The sequence below is a fragment of the Bos grunniens genome, chromosome 14 (genome assembly GCF_055505025.1).
Source record: "Bos grunniens cultivar Pamir isolate PY7600 chromosome 14, Bosgru_T2T1.0, whole genome shotgun sequence".
NCBI lineage: Eukaryota > Metazoa > Chordata > Mammalia > Artiodactyla > Bovidae > Bos > Bos grunniens.
This window is the reverse complement of record NC_141178.1, coordinates 66391373-66404531: the sequence shown is the minus strand read 5'-3', so window position 1 is coordinate 66404531 and position 13159 is coordinate 66391373. Positions and strand designations below refer to the sequence as shown.

General features: G+C 44.7%; 1 protein-coding gene across 5 annotated transcripts in view; it reads right to left on the bottom strand.

The window, feature by feature from the left end:
• Positions 1-13159, bottom strand: part of FER1L6 (fer-1 like family member 6) — a 175416-nt gene that overhangs the window by 132930 nt on the left and 29327 nt on the right. For 3 of the 5 annotated variants that reach the window (XM_086335491.1, XM_086335487.1, XM_086335490.1), the window contains exons 2-3: positions 5026-5064; positions 193-275 (exon numbers count right to left, since the gene is read on the bottom strand). In XM_086335491.1, the coding sequence (XP_086191617.1) occupies positions 193-275; positions 5026-5064 (122 nt within the window). The remainder of the gene's footprint in view (positions 1-192; positions 276-5025; positions 5065-13159) is intronic. The other 2 variants (XM_086335488.1, XM_086335489.1) reach the window with 1 other exon arrangement.

The window sequence follows — 13159 nt, the reverse complement described above, 5'->3', positions numbered from 1 at the left end:
CAGATGACCCAGCACCGGTGGGGATCGCCATGGGTGCACACTTGGGGTTGGCAGGGTTTGAAGACCCAGACACAGTTCCCACCTCACTCCCACAGAGAGTGAACTCCCTTCTCAGCCAAGTAGGGGTCAGTCAACTCTGGAGACCCGCAGGCCCCAGGGTAGTAGTCCCTCCCCAAATCCCAAAAGCCTCACCTTGGGCACCTTTGTTGGCTAGGATTAACCCCTTCTCTGCTTTCTTCTTCTTCTTCTTCAGCTTTAGCCCAAACATCCCTTTTCTGGGGGGAAAAAAAAAGAAGAAGAAAAACTAAAAAATACAATAATAGCAACTTTGGCTCATTCAGACACGTTAAGAGAAAATAAACACACACACACACACACACACACACACACACACACACACTGAGTTTTTCTGGAAGCTGACCATCCTCCTCATCCACACTGGAAGGGCATCAAAAGACAAGTGTCAAGGGAATTCCCAGTGGTTCAGTGGTTAAGACTCAGCACTGTCACTACTGGGGCCCAGGTCCAATCCTTGGTTGGGGAACTAAGATCCAACAAGCTGGGCAGCACAACCAAAAAAATAAAACCCACAAGTGTCAGGATGACCCAACACATTCTCCAGATAGGTCTGCTTTTGCAGAAACCACGAAATACCACCTGAACAGAAATCATGAGATCCACCCAGAACCATAGTTAAAAGATAGCACTAGCTGTTTTTACCTCCATTTCTCTTTTCTCACCTATGCCAGGCACTCAAAACAAATGATATCACTTAATCAACACAGCAACCCTCTCCTACCCACCTTACAGATGAACAACCAAGGCTCAGAGAGAGTAGATAATGTTTCCAAGGTCACACAGCCCCTAAGTATCAGAGCTACCCCTGGAGCCGGGTCTGCTTGGTTTCACAGCCCAGACTCTAACCACTGAGAAGCCTGAGCCTGCTGATTCCCCTGAGCAGAATAAATCACCCTTTCCACAGCCAAGCTCTCAGACCATCTCCAAGGGCGAGCAGCCCTGGGATTTACTGAGGTCACGGCACAAGTGCACAGCTCAGCTGACATATGGTATATGCCCCAAATGTCAGCCACTATCATCATTATTATTAGCCAAGAGCAGGAATCCATTGGGGCCTCCTTCTCAACTCAGGGCTTCCCTGGTGGCTCAGCCAGTAAAGAATCTTCCTGCAATGAGGGAGACTCGGGTTCAATCCCTGGGTCAGGAAGATCCCCTGGAGAAGTGAATGGCTACCCACTCAAGTATCCTTGCCTAAGAATTCCATAGAGAGAGGAGTCTGACAGGCTGCTACAGTCCATGGGGTCACAAAGAGTCAGACACGACTAAGTGACTAACACTTACACTTTTCTCAGCCCAGGAAAGGGCCCAGTCTGCTATCTACGGCTGATATCAGGAGCATCGCTGGCCTCCTGAGAGAACCCCTCTCTGGAGCTGCGTGGAAGGGTGGCAAGTCAGAAAAAGTCCTGGCCTTGCGTCGGGCAGCCTGATGGGGCGGCCCATAGAAGAGGGAAGAAGAGGAACAGGGACAGAAGGGAGGAGAGAGCAGCAAAGCTCAGACCCTTTCAGGGAGCATCCTGCAGTCCTGGAGCAACACAAGGACAGTGAAGGAACCAAGGAAGCTTTCCCTTTCGCTGACATATTTAGGACTCACGAGGGGGTGAACTGCAGTAGCTAACTTTAGGGCCTCCACAGCCAGACTCCCTGGGTTCTAAACCCATCTCTGCCTCCTTGAACAGGTCACTTAACCTCTCTATACTCCTGAGTCCTCATGTGTAAATGAGATAACAAACGTAAAGCATTTAGCCCAGTACCTGGAACATACTAGTTGCTCAATAAATGTTAGTTATTCTCATGATTTGAAATGATAAAGTTAAGACCAATGAGAAGAAGCAACTAGGAGACAGATGTCCCCTCCATTCACTTATTTGCTTATTTATTCTTTTACATCCTGCTTTGATCCAGATGAGGAATTAAGGAGCCTTCCTTGTTGGTGCTGTCTGAACAGTGAATGAACTGCACTGGGTGGGAGTGAGCTCCCTGTTCCTGGATGTGTGCAAGCAGATACCTGAGAGCCACTAGTAGGGGGGCTGTAGAGAGGGCAAACACTGAAATTCAGTGAGGGGGGACTGGCCTAAGGGACCTGGGGGTGGGGACGGTAAGCCTTCGAGACCCTGAAATACAGTAAAATGGAAATAATAGGCTCCAGAACCACCCAGACATGGGTGGATTGGACAAGTCACGGCAATTCTTGGAGCCAGTTTCCCCCAGGGTACAATGGAGATAAATAACAAGGTACATTCTTCACAGGATTGTTCTAAGAATAAAAAGGAGCAAGTAAGCAAAATACCTAGGACAGTGTCCAGGATATAGAGAGTATTAAAACATACCCTTTTGGGAGGTAGTATTTTTCCCACTTTGATTTGCCATCAGCTGTGACAAGAATACCCGTTTATGTCTCCCAGGAATCTTAGCAACACCAGGGAAATCCCTCTTTCCTGAAAGTCTTGAAGAAAATGTCCAATAATAGTTTTTCCTTTCCTGTTTTCAAAGAAGAGTTACCCAGCAGAGGTACCACGGCCAGTGCCTTCCAAACCCTGAATTGCCACTGTGGTCCCCAAGGGCTCACTGCCTGTGATCATTTCACGGAGGCAGAAGCAATGTTCCTGGGAACCTGGCCAGCGAGCTCTCAGATAACTTGAGAAGACTGAGCTATTTCCATTCAGTAACAGGAAGTTGCTACCAATACATAAGAGTACCTACCAGAGGGAGACTGAATACACCTTTAGGGAGCAGAAGTGTTCATCACAGATGGCCTTAGCATTCTGAACTCTCCCATGGGGCAGCTGGGAACTGAGGCATCGGGGCACGCCTTAGGCTGCTGTCGCGGGCACGGGAGGAGGGAGAGGTGTCTAAGGTGCCTCTTAGAAGAGGCAATCCATGTGGCAGACTTCACTGTTGTCTTATATTAAAGAAATTGCCACAGTCTCCCCAACCTTGAGCAACCGCCAACCTGACAGAGCAGTCAGCAGCCATCAACATCGAGACAAGACTCTCCATCAGAAAAAAAAGATTACCACTCACTGAATGCTCAGCATCTTTTTTCAGCAATAAACTATTATTTTTAGCAATAAAGTATTTTTAAATTAAGGTACATACATTCTTCAAGACATAATGCTTTTGCACACTACAGTATAGTATAAACACCCCCCAACCCCACTTTGGTTTTTGGCTGCACCACGCAGCTTGCTGGATTTTATTTGCTTGACCAGGGATTGAATGCAGACCCTTGGCAATGAGAGTCATGAGCCCTAACCACTGGACCACCAGAGAATTCCTTGAATACCTTTTAGATGCATCAGAAAACTGAAAAATCCATGCAATCCATTTAATTATAATATCCAATTTAGGGCTTTCCTGATGGCTCAGTGGTAAAGAATCTGCCTGAGACAGGCACCCCTACCCCTTAAAACCAAGAGCTCTTAACTCTGCTGTCTATTAGACACCCCTAGGAGGTTTGAAATATGCCAACATCTGGAACCACCCTCAGAGATTTTTAATTGATTTGGGGAAAGAATCAGTTTTGAGAAGATCACAGCTCAGACCCCGTGCAGAGGAAGCCAGAACCCTTCTAGTAATGCCCAAGGAATTGACAATCCACTCTGCTCTCTGGAAGGGGGCTGATGTTTGTTTCACAAACACACAAGGTTGTTTGCCTGGAACCCTGAGTCAGTCCTCAAGGATACTCCCAGCATGATGCCCAGTGTGAAAAGGCTTCTTGATGAAAGTTGATTTCTCCTCCTCAGCCACATGACATCCACAGTAGAGAGAGGACACAGCTCACCAACCCAGAAAGATCAAGTCACTGGCAAATCAGGCATCAGAGGGTAAATTGGAGACAGAACCCAGCTCAGGACCCAGCTTGACCCCACCTGTTAGCTCCAGAATCTGGGCCTGGATGCTTAACTCAGATGAGCTCGTTTCATTCACATATAGCACAATATTTCTTATCTAACCACAGGGTGATGTTTAAAAAGGACACAATGCTTAGACAATGCAAAATGTGCCATGAAATGAAGTGAAAGGTGCTCAGTCATGTCCAACTCTGAGACCCCATGGACTATAGAGTCCATGGAATTCTCCAGGCCAGAATATTGGAGTGGGTAGCCTTTCCCTTTTCCAAGGGATCATCCCAATCCAGGGATTGAACCCAGGTCTCCAGCATTGCAGGCAGATTCTTTACCAGCTTAGCCACAAGGGAAGCCCAAGAATAAGGAAGTGCGTAGCCTATCCCTTCTCCAGTGGATCTTCCCGATCCAGGAATCGAACCAGGGTCTCCCACATTGCAGGCGGATTCTTTACCAACTGAGCTATCAGGGAAGCCCTAAACGTGCTATAGATTATTATTATTTTCTTGATGACAAGAAAACATGCTACAATATTCCCCTGAGTTTAAAATTTTTTAAACGTACTTTGACACTCACCATGTTCCATGAAATATCAGGTTATACACATTAGTTCTTTGGATCCTCGAAATACACTATGCATGAGACAGATGCTATTATTACCTATTTTTACAAACAAGAGGTTGTCAGGGGCCTCGAGGGGTGGGATTCAGGGAGGGAGACTCAAGAGGAAGGGGAAATATGTATACATACAGTTGATGCATGTTGTAGAGCGGAAACTAACACAACATTGTAAAGCAAGTATACTTCAAGTTAAGAGATATATTTATAACACAAATAAAATTACATTTTAAAAAAAGAGGATGCCAGTGGTTTCCAGTCAATATATTGGGATCAGCCAGTAACTCAGGAAGAATTGCCTGGTAAGTCTTCAAGGCAGCTGCCATCACCCACCCACCTCCAGTGTGCCAAGGTTTCCATCATGGGAACCCCACCACATACACTTCTAAAAAAGGATGAGGGCCTCTGGCTTAGGGTCTATTGAATCTCCCACCAGGGCCACCCAAAGATAAGTCAAGAGACACACAGAAATGTCTGTACCCACCTGGTCTCCTCAGGGTGAAAGCTACCATGGCTCCGATATCTGAGTCCAAACAACGAGAGCATTAAACAGTGTGTGTGTTTTACACGCTTCTGCTCATCTGTTCAAGGTGATGTCGCTCCACGTAGACCCCAGGGCTCACGCAGGCAGGGAGGCAGCCAGCCCAGCACACAGAAAGAGGAGCTGGGCTACTGGAGTTTGGGTCTCATCTATGTCACTTTCTGACTATGTCTCTGGGGCCGGCCATGGGACTTTGAGCTCTAGGCTCCTCTTCTGCAGGAAGTGGTGATAAAGTTCACTTTGCTTTTCTCATGGGGGTGCTGTGTGTGTGACCTCCTTGAACCCTCAGGCTGCACTGTTAAAAGTTCTACAAATAACTACTTTATGGTCATGTCCACAGCTCAGGGGAGCTGGGATTAGAAAATGGCTCACAACCATGGTCTCTATGTGGTTTTCCAATCGTGTCACCAGATTCCTCTTCTAGAATCATCTTTTCTACCTTCAGTGCAGAATAGAAGAAGCTCAGGCCAAGAGGCCAAACACTAAGTTAATTGCATCAATGGGTGTGACCAGTCCAGGCCCCTCCCACTCTCCTTCCCATCTAAGAGAACTCAGGTCACCTCTGCACCTCACCCTCCAAACACAATCATAACATCCAGTGTAGAAAAAAATTTTTTTTGATTTGTGAGTTTCTATATATGATAACTCTTGAAAATATTTTAAAATATATATTTGAAAAATATATTACATTTAATATATTAATGTTTAATAAAATTCCTTTATCAAAAGAATGGATTTGCAGGTAATCAGGTCTATCTTAAAAAACAAAACAAAACCAAGCTTCATCACCATTTTGAGGTTATCATAGAGCCTTGAGTAAGTTTCTAGCTGACTGTTGGAAATACCTTCTTGGGTAAATGCTCTCTGTATACTCATCTTACTTCTAAGATGTGCATAGATTTATTAAAGGCAAGCCAGCAAACACAGAAATAGCTATAATGTGGGTTTTGACAGAAGACTGTGAAAATATAAATTCACATGACGTCCTGCCTTGTCAAGACTCTGAAATGTTTCTTCCCCTCTCCCTATGATCTGCCCATTACTATTCTCCTGATCATATCCTATTTGTTCAGAGCAATGATGATCAACTTTGGTTGTACATCGGGTTCTTGTTGAAGAACCTTCTAAAACTCTTTCACACACTGTGGCCAGATCCCATCCCAGACAGCCTGATTTCATTGGTCAGAGTGGGGCCAAGGCACAGTAGTTTTTTAAGTTCCCCAGGTGATTCTGAAGTGCAGCAGGGTTTCAAACTCTTATGGCTAAATTATCAGTCCTGATGAGCTGTGTTCTCAGAGACAAGGTTTATATGTTTTAAGGAAGTTCAAAGATAATTTTTTAACCAGCAGGAACAATACCATTTAGGAAATTCAAAGTACTTAGTGAATTTATTTGGGTAGGCTGGGTGAATTTTATTGTCCAATCTCAACTCCTCTTCCACTCAACCTTCATCCCAACAATTAGCCCATAGAATTGGTTGTCCTCTCTAATTCTGCATGGGATTAGCTCAGTCTTGATGAAACCGAGTCCTTCGGTTTGAGAGAAGGGTCAGTCCTCTATTGGGTCTGAGGTGTCCCAGGCAATGAACTGAGTAGATGCAGTGTGTTCTTGCCTGCTAAGTTGCTACAGTTCAGTTCAGTTCAGATCAGATCAGTCACTCAGTCGTGTCCGACTCTTTGCGACCCCATGAATTGCAGCACGCCAGGCCTCCCTGTCTATCACCAACTCCCGGAGTTCACTCAGACTCACGTCCATCAAGTCAGTGATGCCATCTAGCCATCTCATCCTCTGTCGTCCCCTTCTCCTCCTGCTCCCAATCCCTCCCAGCATCAGAGTCTTTTCCAATGAGTCAACTCTTCACATCAGGTGGCCAAAGTACTGGAGTTTCAGCTTTAGCATCATTCCTTCCAAAGAAATCCCAGGGCTGATCTCCTTTAGAATGGACTGGTTGGATCTCCTTGCAGTCCAAAGGACTCTCAAGAGTCTTCTCTAACACCACAGTTCAAAAGCATCAAGTCACTTCAGTTGTGTCCAACTCTTTGCAACCCCATGGACTATAGCCCAGCAGGCTCCTTTGTCCATGGGATTCTCCAGGCAAGAATTCTGGAATGGGTTGCCATGCCCTCTTTCAGGGGATCTTCCTGAGCCATGGATCGAACTCCATGTCTCATGTCTCCTGCATTGGAAGGCAGGTTCTTTACCACTAGCGCCACCTGGGAAGCCTGAGTAGATGGAGAACTGATTCCCAGTCTGGTGGGAAACACTCCATTTTTGCCTACTGTAATATAGAATCTCCCACCTTGTTGAGGTAAACGGATGTTTCTCTGGTAGGTCCTCATTTTGTATATTCCAGCCCCATCAGCCATCACAGTGAGATTCAGATATCACCAGCTCAGCAGATTGTCACTGAAAACCTTGCTAGTTCACTTGCCAGAGTCTAGGAAATGCACCTCCAAGGATGCTAATGAATCCTCCCTCCTGTGGTTTCTCTGAGCCAAGGGTGACTCTGGAATAATCTGGCGTCACATTGGGTAGAACCATCCTGGGTTAAGCCAGTCTCTGACAGTCCTTCAGAAATCCTTGCCAAAAACTCAAGGGCATAGTGGTAGGAGGTGTTGTTGTAGGTCTGTTTCGGGAAAATGGAGACTTTTTCCTCGCATGCCTCTCACCCACCCTGCAGCACACCAAGAGCGCCCACTACTGAGGCCATCTTCCAAGGGTAGGAGGAATCTTTTTAACCCATGGCCACTAGCCTCCATCCTCTCCTGTTCCTCCTCCTCTCTAGCTAAGATCAGTGTATGACCGGGTTGGCTGGAGAGCAAGGAAAATAGAGAAACAAATTTGGCAGGTCATGTCATTGACTCAGTATACTTAGGGCTGCTGGACTCCCCTGGCCCCAAGCTTTCTCTTTCCTGGGTCCCTAAGAAAATGTTCATTTTTATTTCATCCTCTTTATATGCTGGCTAATCAGAGCCCTGATCTCTGTTCTAAAGATAAAAGGATCAATCTCTACGTCCCAAATAGACTTATTTAGAACAAGCATCTCTCTCTCTCTGTGTTCCAGCATAAATCAGTCTTCAAGTTTCCACCCTTTTGAGAATTCCATCTTTTCTTTACTCCCCAAAATTTCTTTTTCACATCTATTCCCTGAGTATCTTTTGGCACAATGATAACATTATGACATCCACTGGTTGGCATGTTTCTCTCAGGTCACGTTAAAGGTTTCTATTCCCATGTGGTCTTCCCCTCTTTGAGTCAGCTTTCCTGCAGAACATTTGTATTCTGCTTTCTGCTCCTACTACAGGTCACTGTAGTGATTACAAGTCACTGAGGCAGAGATTCTTATCCCCGCGTGCAGCTGGGTGGGTGAGTCCCCCAGAGTCACAGTGAAGTATATGAAAATTGATCTGGACTCCAATCCATTCAGCTTCCTCCAATCTACCTTTGCCAGAAATAAAGGTGATATGTTGATCCCAATTTTCCGCATGGGTCTATTTCTCAATGGTTTTGAACATAACAGGGAAAGAGAAAGATACAGTTATAACCTTAAGAAAACCAACAGACTGACATATAAAGATTTTGTTATAGATGAGTATCAGTCAACTCAATAAAGGGTAAAGAGAGGATCTCTAAAATTCCTTTTGAGTCTCATTTTATTGGTGTAATGGACATCAAAGACAGAAGGATGGGTGCTATATTAAATTAAATAATTAAATTAAATCCTCCCTTTGTAGGATTCTCCGAGCCTTTAATATGCTGACCTTCATCATGACTTTCCAAAGACAGCGATAGAGTATTCAGATTTTTCTAAATGAATTGGACCACATCTTTATCACAAAACAGCTAATAATAAACAGCACCATTTGGGACACCCAGAGAAAGGAACTCTGGCAATTTGTAGTGTTCTTTTCTCTTTTGAAATTTTTATGAGATGAGCAGTTACCACATAAGAGCCTTTGAGGAGGAAGAGAACCCAGAGCATCCCTCTCTCACATTCCCTCCTTGCAGCCACCCTGCTCCAACTCTCATACAGACCTCACTCTAACTTGGCCTTTCTGGATCCATTCTTTCTCCTTCCTGCAAAGTAGTCTCCATTTGCAAAGCAGAAGAGCATAGAACTTCCTTAATATGATAAAGAATATCTACCTAAATCCTAGAGTTAATATCACATCAATGATAAATACTAAAAGACTTTCTCTAAGATTTTTAAAAAAGGATGCAAAGATGTTTGCTATCAAGACATAGAGAACAGACTTGTGAACACAGCAGTGGAGGAAGAGGGTGGGACAGATTGGGAGAGCAGTGCTAAAACATACACTACCGTATACAAAATAGCCAGCCAGTGGAAGTTTCTGTACAACGCAGGGAGCTCAGTTCTGCACTGCGACAACCTAGATGGGTGGGGTGGGGCGGGGTGTGAGGGAGGGAGCTTCAAGAGGGAGGGGACATATGTATGCTGCTGCTGCTGCTGCTGCTAAGTCGCTTCAGTCGCGTCCGACTCTGTGCGACCCCATAGACGGCAGCCCACCAGGCTCCCCCGTCCCTGGGATTCTCCAGGCAAGAACACTGGAGTGGGTTGCCATTTCCTTCTCCAATGCATGCAAGTGAAAAGTGAGAGTGAAGTCGCTCAGTCGTGTCCGACTCTTAGCGACCCCATGGACTGCAGCCCACCAGGCCCCTCCATCCATGGGATTTTCCAGGCAAGAGGACTGGAGTGGGGTGCCATTGCCTTCTCCGGGACATATGTATACTTATGGCTGATTCACATTGTTGTAAGGCAGAAACCAACACACCTTTTAAGGCAATTTTCCTCCAATTAAAAAAAAGATGTTTGCTATCAGCCCTTCTATCCAACACTGTACTTGAAGCCCTCTCTTAACAGTTCAATAAAGTTTGATTAGTTGAATTAATAAGTGAAGGATTTCCTTGAAGTCCAGTGGTTAGGACTCCTTGCTTTCAAGGCTGAGGGCCTGGTCAGGGAACTAAGATCCCACAAACCACGTAGCCAGTCAAAAAATAAATAAATAAAGTTTGATTTGTTGAATTAGTAAGTGAGTTCAGTAGGTCATCTAGAAACAAGGTCAATTTTTTAAAAATCTATTATACATTTCTATATCAACAACAAGGAGATTCTCTCATAGCTCAGTTGGTAAAGAATCTGCCTGCAGTGCAGGAGACCTGGGTTCGATTCCTACATGCGAAAGATCCCCTGGAGAAGGAAACAGCAACCCACTCCAGTATTCTTGCCTAGAAAATCCCATGGACAGAGGAGTCTGGAGGGTTACAGTTCTTGGGGTCGCAAGAGTTGGACACGACTTAGCAAGTAAACCACCACCACCACACCAATAATAAACTATTAAGTAAAATTATAAATAAAAGATATCATAAGAGCATCAAAAAATTTAAAAACCTGGGAATAAACCTAAGAAATATGAGCAAGATTTCTATACCAGAAATTTCAAAATAAGATCAGTGAAGGGATACTCCATGCTCTTAGATGTAAAAATGCAATATTGGAAAGATGTAAAACCTCCCTAACTTAATAGAGATTACTATTTACTCTATCCACTTGTGAAATTTTTCAAGTCTTATATTTATAATTTGTGTGTGTATTTTATGTGTATATGTCAAGCGTCAGGAAGATCATCTGGTGAAGAAAATGAAAACCCACTCCAGTACTCTCGCCTGGAAAATCCCATGGACAGAGGATCCTGGTGGGCTCCAGTTCATAGGACTGCATAACTGGACACAACTTAGCAGCTAAAGAACAATAATATGCTTCAACAAAATGCTTCATTTTTTAGAAACATAGATTTTGGGATCCAAAGTCTTGGATTTGATTATCAGCTCAGCCACCTGCTAATTATGGGAACTTGAACAAATCTTTAAGCTTTCTGCACCTCAGTTTCTTTTTCTTTTTAGATCCTGTTGTTGGTTGTTTTTTTTTTTGATGTGGACCATTTTTAAAGTCTTTATTGAATTTATTACAACATTGCTTTTATGTTTAGTTTGTTTGTTTGTCTGTCTTGGCTTTTGGGCCCTGAGGCAGGTGGGGTCTCGGCTCCCCAGCCAGGGATCAGACACACACCCCTTGCACTGGAAGGTGAGGTGTAACCCCTGGACTGCCAGGGAAGTCTCTGCACCTGTTTCTTCATCTATAAATTAGAGGATAAGTTATGCCTCTCTTAGATAGCTGTCATGAAGATCAAATGATATAAAACATACAACATTCTATTTGTAAACACTGAAGTGCTATATGGTATGGCTATGGCTGTTTAGTGGCTAAGTTGTGTCCGACTCTTTGCAATCCTATGGACCATAGCCCACCAGGCTCCTTTGTCCTTGAGATTTCCCAGACAAGAATGCTGGAGTGGGTTGCCATCTCCTTCTCCAGGGGATCTTCCCGACCCAGGGATAGAACCCACATCTCCTGCATTGGCAGGCAAATTCATTACCACTGAACCACTAGGGAAGCCCACCATATCCTAAACATGTTAATTAAAAGAAAAAACTGGATCGACATTCTACGAATGTCCCTTAGGGCTCTCCACATTATATGCTCAGCTCACTAATCCGGTATTTGACTTCCCATACTCTGTTCTCCAGTCCAGTGGACAGCTCCTCCTAAACTCATCACACGCTTCTGTCCATGAACCTGATCTCACTCCAGGGCCTCCACTGAAGGTAACATCTCCCGTTTCTACTGTCAACACCCACATCTTTCTTCTAGGAAAGTTCGGCTACCTCCTTTTATGTGAACACTTCTTAGTTTCGTAAGGAGGAATCAAGTCACTCTTTCCTCTGGATTCCACTGGCCCTTTGTCCTTATTTCTATAATATGAAATCATTTGTTATAGGGATCATAAGAGTTCCTTGAAAATATCATTCTCTTTTGTTAGATGCTGAACTTTTGAAGGCAGTAACCATTACTATTGTTATGTCTGTACCTCCATAATGCCTGGCATAGGCTCAGTGACTGTAGGACACACAGACAGATAGATGGGCAGATAGAGCACACACAGAGAAAGAGCCACAAGAATTCATTGGAAGCTCTCTGTCTCTATTTAAAAATGTAAAGTATCAGGGGCTTCCGTGGTGGTCCAGTGGTTAAGAATCCACCTTGCAATGCAAGGGACACTAGCTCTTCCCTGATCCGGGAAGATCCCACACGCCACAGGGCAGCTAGGCCCATGCACCATAAGTACTGAGTCCACACCCTAGAGCCCACGCTCCACAAGAGAAGTCACCATGACGAGAAGCCCTTGTACCGCAATGAAGAATAGCCCCTGCTCGTCACAACTAGAGACAGCCTGCGTGCAGCAACAAAGACCCTTCCCAGGTGAAAAATTAAAACATGTATTTTAAAAAATCTATCATATCAGACAGAAAAGAGTTAAGACCATAATCAGAGCAGAGCATAATCAGAGAAGAGAACAATCTCAAAAGTCAGTGGCTAAGCCTTATCCTAATACTCACCTTGGAGCTGGGGAGTTCTCTGTTAAATGGTGCATTTGTTCTCTGTTAAATGGTGCATCACCCCTGGCTGTCACCCAGCCTTGGTCTTCATCCATTTCTTAAAAATCATTCCCTTTTTCAATGCATCTCTTTTTTTCTCTCTCTTTATCATGCCTGAACATCTTTTGTCGGTTGGTTCTTTCTCTACTACTTGGGGATGATTGAAGGTGATTGAACAAAAGGTCATGGATTTTGTTTGTGGCCCAGGCCCAGTGGTAGGCGCTGCTGTACAAAGATAAATCCAACAGGGTTCTTAGCCTTAGAGGCACTGAAGCGTGGCTGGAACTGCAGATGCCTGGGGCGTTCATGATGAGGATGACTGAATCTAGATTGTTGACCAATGCCCAACACCAAGACTAGAAAGTCATGAGGAAGGCCAGTGCTGGCCCAGGACGTGGCTGAAGCTGGAAGCCCGTCCCAGTTCAGTGGCCGTGATCTGAAATGGGTAAGCATCCACATACACCCCAGAGGGTTACTGTCTCAGGAAGTCCTGGGACATCTTTTATCACAGAAGGATTCCTTTTCAGTAGAAATACAGTTGAGAGTGATGGGAGCAAAATCT